This window comes from Heteronotia binoei, chromosome 8 (assembly GCF_032191835.1).
Source record: "Heteronotia binoei isolate CCM8104 ecotype False Entrance Well chromosome 8, APGP_CSIRO_Hbin_v1, whole genome shotgun sequence".
NCBI lineage: Eukaryota > Metazoa > Chordata > Lepidosauria > Squamata > Gekkonidae > Heteronotia > Heteronotia binoei.
Genome location: NC_083230.1, coordinates 100,377,902 through 100,391,394, shown reverse-complemented (window position 1 = coordinate 100,391,394; position 13,493 = coordinate 100,377,902). Strand labels below are relative to the sequence as shown.

Here is a 13,493-nt window from a genome sequence, read left to right as displayed (position 1 = left end):
CAAGCAGTTCTTGGCAAAATAAAAGACAACATACCAGGGAACATTCAGAGAATGATTTTTTAGGTGGCCGTGCAGGCGGGGGTGGGCCCTGATCCCACTCCCAGAATGCCATTGAGTTCTGATGAATCAAGAACTCCTCCGACAGCTAAGAGGAGGCAGACAGAACAGATGGCGAAGAGAGAACAGCAAGGCAAAACAGGCATGCATACGGGTCAAAAGCAAAACAGAAAGGAAAAATAACAGAACATCACATGTTTCCAGCCATCCCACAAATAAATAAAACTGCCCTAAATACTACTTTGCTTCCCTTCCTGCTCTTTTACTTGCACATAAAAATATAGCTTAAAATAAACAAATTTTTAAAAAACCACAAACTGCAGGTTAGAATAAATCCTGGAAATCAGCAATGACACAAAGGCACCAGAATGTTTTACTTTAGGAAACAAAAAATAAAAAGTAAACAAGATAAGTGTAATAATATTTTTTATATTTTTAAATGTTTTTAGGTCTGTGTGTGTGTGTGTGTGTGTGTGCGCATACGTGCACACACCTAGAAGCTACGGTGACCTCTGGTGAATTACCCCAACTGGGAATCTGGAGGGTATTCAAAGAGGTGGCTGAACGAAACCTGCCCCTGTCCTCCCAACTTCTGGTATTCCCAAGGAGGTCTCCCATCCATGTACTTGACAGAGTTGACCCTGCTTAGCTCCTGAAATCTGATGAGATTGGGCTTGCCTGAGCTATCCAGGTCAGGGCAAGTGCAATAATATTTTTTTAAAGGGAGGAATCTCCACACTTAAGACCCCCTTTGGGGGGGGGGGCTAAGCAGTACAATACGCACCTAGCCTGATCAAAACCCAAGCATTTAAAACCCCCCACCAACAATATACTTAGTAAGCATCTGTACAAGAACTGTGATTTATGGCTTCAGGGGCAGAACTATTCATCTCTTGCAACAGGGAGCTGCTACTTCTCCTGTATTAACTTGTGGGACATTGTGACGTGTTATGATATTCTCCCACTAGGTGCTTCCACCATTAGCTGCAATTGATCAAGAATAAGATAGGGAATATATAAAATATGCTGACATGTGATCTCAATGTATGCAGATATTATGTGGGAGGGAAGAGAACTTGACCTGGAATGCCATTTTCGATGCTGAAGATGATACATAATGACATGGAGCAATGTCCTTCAGCTCCTGGGTCAGGACCATCTGGTGGGTCACAGACCTTTACTAGCTGGGGCTGAAAGCCCCATGGAGTCGCACATTTTGCTTCTTTTTGGAAGGACCTGCTGCTAGTGCGTAGTGCACATACAAGCAAAGACACCATGCCTCTTTTTGCAAGTAGATCAAAAGGAACTACAGGACAGTGAGATGAGGCAGATGATTCCTCCATAGTTAGGCATCACAGTCTTAGAAACTCACAGCAGTGTCTTGCATGTCCAATAAAAGGAATTTAAAGAGGCGACCAGCAAATGTCAGGTTTACCTCCTCCATCCTCCTACCCTTTTGATTGTAGCTTGCAACAATATCAAAGTTTAGTCATTTTCAACTATAGTAATAATTGTACCAGTTCACATTCACAGTTAAGGTCTGTATATCTGGAAAAATAATACATGTATTTTACATTTTATGCAGTGTTAAGCTACTCAAGAGCTGCCTAGAAATGTTCCACCCTCTAAAAATTACCAGGTCCAATAGCCTATGATTTCACTAACACAGAGCCTTGGAATCACAAAGCCACTCACCTCTCTTAGATCGTTGTCCAAACCAATATGCTCTGAATGCTGGCGAAGGCGATCTTTTCTGCGCTGCGCTGTGGCACTTCGACTAACCCACCGACTGCAATTGATAAAAAGGAAAGGGCGAAAGAATTTGTTAATTACATTCAGCATCAACTACAATAAAGACTGGGGGAGGGGAGGTTAAATGTGCCTTTAATGCAAAAGAATGATACTGCTAAGATCTGCTCCAACCCATGGACAGTTTGTCCAATTAAGTATCTAGGAATCTGGTTAAAACAAGATCTTGATTCTACATTGGAATATAATAATGATATTTGAAGAAATCAAAAAGAAGCTAGCATTTTGGCATAATCTCTCTCTTTCATGGTTTGGTGGACTGGCAATGCTGGAAATGAATATTTTACCCAGAAACCTGTTTTTATTTATTAATTTAACATTATCTGTGAAAACTTGTATCTTTAAGGCCTGGGAACAAGTATTTCAAGAATTAGGAAAACACCCAAGGGTGCCCATGAAAACTCTAATAAATTCAGGAATTAAAGGAGGAATGGGAGAATCTCATATTATAAGGCAGTTAGGCTAGCTGAAATAATAAAATAGTGCAGATGTGATAGAGAAAAATCAATATTTGGAAACTTTTCTTAAAAGACAGTTTAAAATTGGAAGATCTAATTTGGTAAGATAATAGAAAATTGGTTTGGGATAATCCTATTATCTATTCAGTTACTTCCAGTTTTGCATAAGTTAAAGGGCAGCCTTAGTCCAGGTTTGTCTCTGATAACATCAATATTCTTTAATGAACAGATACAACATCTGTCTAATTTAGTTAATCTCCTGATCTTGGAGAAATAATAATTTGAATAATTTAGAGATTAACTACAGGTTATTACATTCAGAGATACATTATCATATGAGGAGGTGGTGATACAGATGGGGGGGGGGAATAAAAGCCCCATAATTTCATGTTTTTTTTCCAAATCAGACATTTCCCGGAGGAGGAGGAAATTGGATTTATACCCCTCCCTTTGCTAGCCAAAGGAGTCTCAGAGTGGCTTACAAATCTCCTTTCCCTTCCCCTCCCCACAACAGACATCCTGTGAGGTAGGTGGGGTTGAGAGAGGTCTCCCAGAACTGCTCTTGAACAGAACAGCCTTGAGAGACCTTGTGGCTGAGCAGTGGAGTGGAGAATCAAATCGGTTCTCCCAGATTAGAATCCATGCATTTAACTACTACAACAAACTGGAAATATGTAGATTTAAGATCTAAAACATATTTCAAATTATTGTTCTTTGGTAATGTCAAGGGTGCTATTAAAGGTAAAGGTAATCCCCTGTGAAAGCACCAGTCGTTTCTGACTCTGGGGTGATGTCGCATCACGACGTTTTCACAGCAGACTTTTTTTACGAGGTGGTTTGCCATTGCCTTCCCCAGTGCTATTACATTGTTGTATTCTTGGCTGATTAATATAGGCAGTAGTCCACTGAGTTATACTAGAAAATGGGGAAAGGATTTGCAAATTATGATCACAGAAGTTGAATGGGGTTGGCTTTGAGAAACAGCTGTTCCTAGACTACTGTAAACTGGTCTTTAAGAAAACATGTATACACTACTTCTTCAAGAAAACATGTATACATTACTTCTTCAATGGTACCTAACTCCACATAATGGCTGGAGTATTAGTTCCTCTGCAGATGTGTCCCATATTTTCTGGTCCTGCCTAAGTTTCAAACATTTTGGAAGACTGCAGTAAACTATGTTAATGAAATGCTGGAGAAGGACAAAAATGAATTCTTCTGGATTTTTGAGAGGCTTTATGCGGATGTTTCAGATTTGGAATTAGTACTAAGTTTATTTACAGCAGCAAGGTTAGTTATTGCAATAAACTGGAAAAAGCCAGAATCACCAACTACCAGAGGGTGGCTTAACGAGATTTGGCTTATTGCACTATTATCTATATTAACATACTATCTAAAAGCTAGTAGGGTTAACTTTAAGGAACCTAATTTATTAAATACTGGTTATTAGGAATTCTTTTTTGAAATGAAAATATATATAAAATATACCCATTTGCTTATAATGATTTCTAAATCCTGAATTTGTTTTGTGTATCTACCTGTATGAACATATGTACTGAGTGTATGTTTGTACTGAAATAATAATTTTTTAAGAAGAATTCAGATTTTTATTCTGCAATACATGTGTTTACAAGCCTGATATTCATCTCCAAAAATAAGGTAAACAGCAGGGTGTGCTAGGACCCAAATGGAAGAGGAAGAAGATTTGGAGTCAAGACAGCATGTCATATGAACACATTTCAAGTTACTCTTGGCTGGCTAACAGTAACATACAAGTTCAGTTCTCCACTCGGGCAGAACTAATAAGCCAGATAAAAAAAGAGGCTGTTATTCTCAATGTCTTCAGGCATGCAATATTTTTACGCTTCAGTGAAAGAAGAGCCCATGACTGCCTCTTCAAGGCAGACAGATTCATAACCGGTTAAGTAGGGAGGCAATCGACTTTTAAGAAATGCTAAACAGGAAAACAGTGGAAGCATGGAGGTAAATCTCCAACAGATGCTCTCTGGATATTAAAGCCAGTGTTTGCTCCAAATTGCTCAAGACATTTAGCTATCCAATAAAAGAAATCCCAACGTCTTTGAAGTGAAAAGTAGTTGTTACATTATTATTACTATTATTTGAAAATTTATTTCTTTTTAATGTTAGCAACATACTGGCCAAGCCTACCCTATATCACGTCACTCTCCCTAAGGTTGAGGCTGGCCCCAGACCTGGAACATCTTCCACAAATAATATTTCATTCAACTGTAGTTGGGCAAGGAAGGAACCCTAGGATCCTGTGAATTCCCAATAATATCAACTGCACTTATGCACAAGTTTTTCTCTGTCTTCTATGCAACCCATGTCAACAACATACTAGATATTTGAAATTCTGTTAAGCTACTTTGGTTTTCAATTATTTGTAGTTTGTTTTGTATTCAATGTTCTGTTTTATCTTGAGCTTAAGACAAAGAACCTAATAAATAAAAGGAAGAGGACATTTGAAATTCTGGTGGAAAAGAGTTCCACAGGCCAACTGTATGGAAACAGTTTTGTTTTGAATCCCAGTTATATGGGGATAACCAAGTGTGAAACTATGACTTGTTCAGCTCCTTGTTAGCAGAGTGAGTTTCTGAAGGTTGAAGAGATGTGAGTAAATGTAACATTAGCTCCTGCTTTAAGGGCCTTATAGGAAATGATGTAAACACATTAACAAAAGTGAAAAGCGGTGGACTGGCCATTTAACTTATAGGGACATTTCCTGGTAGGCCACTGCCTTAACGGACTGCTGGGGGTCAGAAGCCAACAGAGCCAAGCCTCAGCAACTCTGCCAGAGCATCAGGGTCTGTTTGACTTAGATCACGGTGGCAAAACTTGCTTAATATTAGAGCCACTTAGAATAAACGTAAGATGTTGAAGGGAGGAAGGAAGGAAGAAAATAGATCGGGAGGGAGGGGGAAAGAAAACAACTTTAAATGTAGATGCATTCTCCAAGCCGCCAGTTTGCTTGTCTTGGAGAAGTGATTTAAAGAGACAAATGACTCCTCCAAGACAGTCAACGGGTGGGGGTAGGGGGCTTCAAGAGCCATACAGTATGTGTGAAAGAGCCACATGTGGCTCTCAAGTCATAGTTTGGCCACTCCTGGCTTGGATCTTGCATTGTCAATGGCAACTGGTGTAAGTTCACCAATGTTCTGTTTCCACACTTCTGCCAGTTTTTAGGAAGGAGCAACAGGTGAGCTAACACACAGTGTTTACAACACACAGCCAAGTGACCCTTGCAGTGCTGGATATTAGCACCGCAGGGCCCAGTCTGCTTGGCTTGCTCCAAGATCACTTCACTTCCTAATTGATTCCTGAATGAAAAATCAGTATCTTGATGAAGTTCTTCATGAATATTACAAAGTGCTTTGAAACAGTTACAGAGGTCTGGCTATACTAGACCTAAGAAAATTCAGAAGCTTTCGTGAGTCTGAAACTCATGAGAACTCATGCTGGAATAAATGTTATTAGTCTTTAAGATACTGTTTAATTTTGCTACAACATATCAACACAGCTACCTCTCTAGCATCCTCCAAGGATAGCAAGTCAATATCAAAGTTTTATCAAGAAAAGTATCACATGCCAATTTCTTTGAGAAGGCAGCAAGCACCTGCATATTCTCTTTCATTCTTAAGATAGGAAGGAAAATGGCCTTTTCTGCTGTAGCCCCCAAAGCAACATTCCTTTTTAATTTCCTTTACAAAGTGCTAAGACCTCTTCCTCCTCTTTGGGGAAGCAGCACTGCTAGTATTGTGTTTGTATTTGGCTCCAATTTTAACAGTCCATTTCCTTGTATTTTCATGTTTCTATGATTTTAAAGCTTTATGTCAATTTAGAAAACATGAAACAGTGTTGAATTTTGCAGGAAGTAGGAAATTAACAGATGGGTTCATAGGGATAAAATTCTGTGCTGTCAAATAGAGTTAACCTGGCAATATATTTTCTGTATTATTTGCACAGCAAAGGCTGTTTAAATCTTTTTTTCATTCTCTTGTAACAACAGGAGCATCATATAATGAAAAAACATTTCATACCAACAGCCTGGTAATTATAGCTCAAGCATAATTTTGTCTCAGACTACCCAGACAATAAACTGCAGACAGAAGTAGAGTATGTGTAAGCAAAATATTGTTTTAAAAAATCTTTATTTATTTTTTTTACTTTCTTTATGACAACTTCTGAGCATTCTGTGGTATTTCTTATGTAGCTAGTGCAAGACATTCTGAGACTGAGACTGTTAACACCTGGAGTGCAATTCTAGCAGGAGCTCCTTTGCATATTAGGCCACATCCCCCTGATGTAGCCATGCTCCAAGAGTTTACAAGGCTCTTTTTTGTAAGCCCTTGGAGGATTGGCTGCATCAGGAATGTGTGGCCTAATATGCAAAGGAGCTCCTGCTAGAATTCCACCCCTGATTAACACCCTTGTAAACCACTGTTCATAAAGTCACACCGTAAACTATTAAGCACTGTACAGTCATAAGAACATAAGAGAAGCTATGTTGGATCAGGCCACTGGCCCATCCAGTCCAACACTGTGTCACACAGTGGCCAAAAAAGCCAGGTGCCATCAGGAGGTCCACCCATGGGGCCAGGACACTAGAAGCCCTCCCACTGTGCCCCCCAAGCACCAAGAATACAGAGCATCACTGCCCCAGACAGAGAGTTCCAACAATACACTGTGGCTAATAGCTACTAATTCAGTGCTTCTTGCTCTTCTGATGTGTATGGGTTTTCAACCAGATTCAAGTCTGGTAGCATCTTTGAGACCAACAAGATTTTGGGGGTATAATTTTTTCAGGGTATAAGCTTTCTGGCCCCACTGGTGGACCTCCTGAGACCACCTCGGTTTTGGCCACTGTGTGAAATAAGAGTGTTGGCTGGATGAGTCACTGGTCTCATCCAACATGGCTTCTCTTATGTTCTTATGAGAGTTGAAGCTCCCTTCATCAGTCCTTGGATCTAGCTGTTCTCCTGCAGTCCAGCATGGCTACACTCCGAAACTACAGCCATGGGTTCCCAGTGTCAAAGGCAGATGAGTGCAAGGAAGCAACATACCATACTCAGTCATACCCGCATTCCCATCTGTGGAATACTTGTCCAGAGTTTCCTCTGTGCAGTCAAAGAGCCACCTAGATTCCTAGCACTGAACTCCTAGAGTTTGCTGCGGCTGTAGAACAAAGCAAGTCCCCCATTCATTCTTCTTCCAGAAAGACTGGTGGCCATGCTTTCAGCCATGGAGAAAAATAAGCTATTGATATTATATGGCAGGTGTATGTAAAAGCTGCCCAGGTTCTTTAAGAAAAAGCAGCCACAGAAAGCTGCAAGAGTGACCAGTAGAAAATGCTTAATTCCTTTCCTCCGGCCTATTTTTCCGCTTTAAAATGAATGGGGGAAAACAGAGTACTGGAAAGGGAAACAAATCAAGCAATACCTTTTCCTCCAATCAAATGTGCACCCTTCCAAGGCAGCTTTTTGTAAACAGCAATGGACCCATTGACTGTTTTACATGTCTGTCACATTGCATTTATTTTGGATCAGCGTTGGCTTTGAATCTACCTCTCCCATAATCTCACTTGTCAGTCCCTGAAATTGCAATACAGCCAGGCTTTTTGTCGGGGGGGAAATATACACGCATCTCAAAAAGGAACATAAGAATGAAACACACCCATGCCCAAAGAAGTAAATCCCAGTTCTACAGTGTGGTCAGTGCTGAGAAGGTGACATGACTTCAGGTCTTCTCCAGAGGACCAGTCTGTAGCACAAAATCTTTACAGAGCGAAGGAGGGAGGGAAGGTATCCAGAATCTTTCCTCTAGCTTCTTGCAGAATTTTCCCAGTATTCTGACAGCAATATTTTGTCACTGGGAAAATGCTAACTTCCTCCCTCCTCCGCCAGCCCACAGCCACTCCTGCAGTTATGAGACTCACACGGAAGGTGGTGGCTTAACTTTGGACATTCCTAATATCTCTTGGCAGGTGACTGATACTATCTGAAACAAGTGGCACAATCTATCATTCTCCTCGCATTCTGTCAACTTTTAAGAGACTTTTTTCACCATTTCCTTAGAAGGCAAAATGCCCTCTGTTGTACAAGAAGCTTGAGAGCACTTGTGTTACCTCTTTTTTTTCCAAGAAGAGAGATGTTGGAAGTACAGTAAAATCTACATGAAACATTCTGGAGTTTTTCTGCACCTGTTTTTGAGGGATGTGTGCTGCTTCTCTTTAGCAATGAAATTTATACTCCCCTGATTTTTTTTAAAAGGCAATTGGTAAACCTGTGAATAGCAGCAAATATACGTAAGATTGGATGAAGGAAATTGGTAAGATCTGTGAATAATAGAATAATAAAAGTTTACAACCAGATGCAAAAACTGAATAACACTAGCATAGGTAGTGAGCAATGTTCCCTCTAAACTGTGGAGTCTTGTGAGCAGAAATTCTACTTTGTGAGCCACTAGCATTCAAAAGTTGTGAGCCACTGCATAAATTATTTGCTCTGAGGCAATTTTTTGTGCGCTAAGACAAAAATGTGTGAGCCAGAGGCTAAAAAACTGTGAGCTAGCTCACACTAACTCAGCTTAGAGGGAACACTGTAGTGAGGTAAGAGATAAGAACCTGATACCTATGTTAAGCCCCGGGGGTTCCACTGTCCTCCAGAGTGTTGTTATAACTTGTAACTCAGCAATCTCCTGTTCTAGTCTAGCCCTGCTCAATACTCACTGCTTGAGGTAGCTTACAATTAAAAACCAGAATATTAAAGCACAAGCCATCAGACAAAATCAGCATAAAAACTATCCATAACACAGAAGCAGACCATTAAAATGATGACAGGATAAAACCCCTAATTAAAAGCATGTACAAAAAGATGTGTTTTAGCACAGCTTCTAAAAGTAAGCAACGTAGGCATCAGGTAAGCCTCAAATGAGAGGGCGTGGCAATGGGCCACCACAGAAAATGTCCTGCCTCTAGTAGCTACCAGCCTCATTTCTGAAGGTAGGGGCACGAAGTGCTGGGCTTGAGAGAGAGATCAACTGCCTCCATTACACAGAGACAAGATTTTGTGCTGCTAGGGCAAGCCTGAAGTTAACAAAGTGTAATAGTGAAGATGCACCACCCAATTCTAGACAAGCCCAACTGTGCTCAGTGAGACTTACACCCAAATAAATGTGCATGAGGCTGCAGCTAAAGACCAAAATTGTTGTTGCTGTGCACTAAGAACAGGAGATAAGAACGTCATAAGCATTCTACAAGCTGTCATGTTTGGCCTGCAGGGTGCTCTACCAACACATTCTGTTCCTTTGTAAGCAAATTACAAAGAATTACAGGACACTCGGCTGAGATTTACGTATTAGAGAGCTTATTCAATTACTTCAATTTTGCCGCGTACTTGTCTGATTCACTTCAAGTTAGCCAGCGGTTTAAACTTTAAAATCAGTTGCAGGAGCTCAAACAAACACTTTGTTCCTGCTTAATTAGAATTCATTTTGGTTATCAGGAACAAAGAAGAGAAAGACTCAGATCAAAATCCAAATGCGTAAAAAAATTCTACCTCAGGATAAGAGGCAAGAAAGCTACTGGTGAGATAATCTTTTTTAAGTTACCAAAACCCAGAGGGCAAACAGGAACTGGTGCAGGCACTAAAAAACTATTATAATATCTCCCCCACTCAGTGTCCCACCCCATTAGGATATAGGATAATACTAGTTGAAGCTCATAAGGACTTTTCAAGGTCAGCTCCGCTTAAGGTATATTAGAGCAATGTGATTTAAGGTGGGGGGAGGAACACAGGAGAGGACTGTTAACGAAGGAATCTCCACAACAGATATTATTGGTTTCTCAGTACCCAAAGGAATAGGATGTACCACTGAAAAGCCAGCTAACTTACTGTAATAAATCATATATACACTGATTTTTTAAAAGCTTACTTGTTATTAGTAGGTCCAGTTGCTAACACATCTGACTGAAGCTTTGGGAAGAAACCTTGTTCATATTTGCCTTGACCTATTTTCATATCGAGCAAGTGTGGATGTATTGCCGTGTGATCGATCTTCATCAGCCGCTGTTCGATGGCCTGAGCTGAAAAATCAACACACGCTGGATTAATTAATTTTATTAATAAGGATTAATACATTTTAGTCCAGGGGTGACCAAGCTTGCTAAACTTAAGAGCCACATAGAATAAATGTCAGATGTTTGAGGGAGGGAGGGAAATAGAACCTGGTCTTGATCGAGGGAAGATAGGCCATTTTGGAGCCAGGGATCACTAACACGTTTCTATTGGAAGAGTATATGACTCTCTGAGGGGTTTTATAGGGAGAGGCAGTCCTGCAGATATGATGGTCCCAGACCTTTTAGGGCTTTGAAAGTAAGAGCCAAAACCTTGAACCTGGATTGGTACTCAATCTGGAGCTGGAGCAGTTGACAGAACACAGGTTGTGTATGTGCTGTCAGGGGGGGTCTCAGAGAGGACGCACGCTGCCACATTCTGGGCCAGTTGAAGCTTCCAGAGCAAGTTCAAGGGCAGCTCTGTGTAGAGTGAGTTACAGTAGTCTAATCTGGAGGTGACTGTTGCATGGATTACTGCACCAAGTCTTCATGGGAAGGTATGGGGCCAGTTGCCAGGCTTGGCAAAGATGGAAAAACTGCCCTGGCTATATTTGTGACCTGAGCATCCTACAAGAGGGAGGCATTTCAAATCACACCTTGACTCTTGACAGAGGGAGCTGGTATATTATTGAGAATTGCAGAGAAGAAACATTTCAGCAGCTCTTACAAAAACTATCATGGGAGAAGTCTCACTTAGTGTAATTCCTTTCATGATGGAAGATCTATACTGCAAATATAAACAGCAAATCCATTTCACTCCATTTCTATAAACAGCAAGTCAATTTCTGGAGGTAAAAGGTCACATTTTTCTTGCACAAGGGAGCAAAGGGAAAGTATTCCACCCAGACAAGCTTTTGGGGGGGGGGGGGGTTGCCTTGCCTAAGATATTGGCATTGAGCCAGATACATTATCTACTATGAATAACATAAGGGTAATATTATCTACTATGAATGAAACAGAGACACGCACATGAATCACTCTATTTCTTCTGAGGTGGCTGATGATTCACTGCCCCCCTTTGTCCCAGAAATCCCTAATATATATATTTCTGCTATTTTTCCACAGAATCATTGTGGACTTTGGGGGCTTCAACAGCATTTAGAATGTTATCTTTCCCCATTTATAGCAATTCTATTTCTCCAAAGCACCTGACCAAGAATAGCATTTGTACAAAGAATGAATTGTGCATGTAGGACCACCATTGTAAAATCCAGCATCTGAACATAAGAGAAGCCATGCTGGATCAGGCCAATGGTCCATCCAGACCAACTCTCTGTGTCACACAGTGGCCAAAAAACCCAGAACTCTGTTGTTATTGTGCACTAGCAGAGTGTTTAATGGGACTGTCAAATGAAGATATTGGAGTTTTAGAAGATATTGGATTAATATCCTGCCCTTCACTGTGTCTCAGAGTGGTCACCATCTCCTTTACCTCCCTCCCACCACAACAAACACCTTGAGGTAGGTGGGGCTGAGAGAGCTCTTACAGCAGCTGCCCTTTCAAGGAGAACTCTGAGAGAGCTATGGCTGACCCAAGGCCATTCCAGCAGCTATAAGTGGAGGAATGGGGAATCAAACCTGGTTCCCCCGGATAAGAGTCCGCACACTTAACCACTACACCAGACTGTTAAGGAAATGGTGGGGAAGGCTACTGCTTAAAAAGCTGTTTCAGAGGGTAGCCGTGTTGATCTTCAGTAGAGAAGCTAGATTCATTTCTGATGAAGGGAACAGTGCATACCCCAAAATCCTGCAGGTTTCTAAGGTGCAACTGGATTTGAATCTAGCTGCTTCAAAGCAGACTGTGATAAATATTAGGATGTCTGTATTAACATTCCATCCATATTCCTCTATATACAATTGCATGAAATACACTAGAAAGTGAAGAACCCACGTTTGTATGAGCTAATAGTCAAGCAAATGTTTGGTGTTCCATTTATATTTGTGAATTAAGAGAACAAAGGAAACTGGAGACTACGACTGGCCTGCTGCCTCTCAGGACAGAGAACACAGTGTTCTGGTGCCACAATATCAACCAAAACTAATATTAGGAGGGAAAGCTGATCCGAAAATTGAAACAGTTTTTGATGCACATGAATAAAAATATTCTAATATTCCATTTCTGAAACTCAAGCAGCAAATCTGAATGAACACCTGCTTCTGAGATATTCTTTCCCCATGCACTTGAAATAATAGTTAACATGGCCCCAGCTGCTTAAATATGGCTTTACATTTTATTAGGTTACAACAGTGCCTTGAATCACACTGAGAAGCATGATACAGATTCCCATAAATATTCACAAAGGATAAAACAGAAGACATAAGAAATTATGAGCATCCAATTCATTATCTCTATGAAAACTGGTCCATTTTCCCATACCTGCTTCTTTTAAAGTGTTGCACTTCTGATACGTAGATGTTCTTAAGGCAGGAGCCCTGACATTATACAGCCTCATCTTATCAATCCGCGAATCAAACACTCGTAGAAAGGGATCCTTCTCTTCCCACTGGGACATAATTTTATTGTCGATAAACGTCGCAAACATTTGGGTTTCGATGAAGTGAGACAGGAATGGAAGGTAAGGCTCAGATTGGTCAGAAAGAAAAGAAGCCTGGAGGGAGAAACAAGAGATGGAAATCCAAAAAGAAACAGTTAGAATACAAATATACACCTTGCACTGTATTTACGCCACTGCTCTAGTCTAGGAACCTGAATAGCCCTGACTAGCCAGATCTCATAAGAGATTGAAAGCTAAGCAGTGTTAGCCACAGTTATTATTTGGATGGGAGACTACCAAGGCAGGCAGAGGGTGCTACGCAGAGGAAGGCAATAGCAAACTACTACCCTTGCTCAGGGCCAGCCCGTGGTGCCCCAGGCAAGCTCCCTGGCTGCCGCCCCCCTCCCCACAGCGGCTGCCCTCTGCTGAGTCTGATCCTTACCCCCCCTCCTCCCTTTCGTCGCCCCCCCTCACGAGGCTGGTCCTTACCCCCTCCGCCCCTACTTCCTTTTGCAGTGCTGCTTTGCAGCGCCGTGCTCCATG

The 13,493-nt window shown here is 41.1% G+C and overlaps 1 protein-coding gene across 4 annotated transcripts in view; it reads right to left on the bottom strand.

The window, feature by feature from the left end:
- The window catches only part of DENND5B (DENN domain containing 5B), a 215,692-nt gene that overhangs the window by 61,278 nt on the left and 140,921 nt on the right, over positions 1 to 13,493 (bottom strand). For 2 of the 4 annotated variants that reach the window (XM_060245719.1, XM_060245720.1), the window contains 4 exons: positions 12,833 to 13,064; positions 10,275 to 10,425; positions 1,753 to 1,846; positions 35 to 145 (listed from right to left, as the gene is read on the bottom strand). In XM_060245719.1, coding sequence (XP_060101702.1) covers positions 35 to 145; positions 1,753 to 1,846; positions 10,275 to 10,425; positions 12,833 to 13,064 — 588 coding nt within the window. The remainder of the gene's footprint in view (positions 1 to 34; positions 146 to 1,752; positions 1,847 to 10,274; positions 10,426 to 12,832; positions 13,065 to 13,493) is intronic. The other 2 variants (XM_060245721.1, XM_060245722.1) reach the window with 1 other exon arrangement.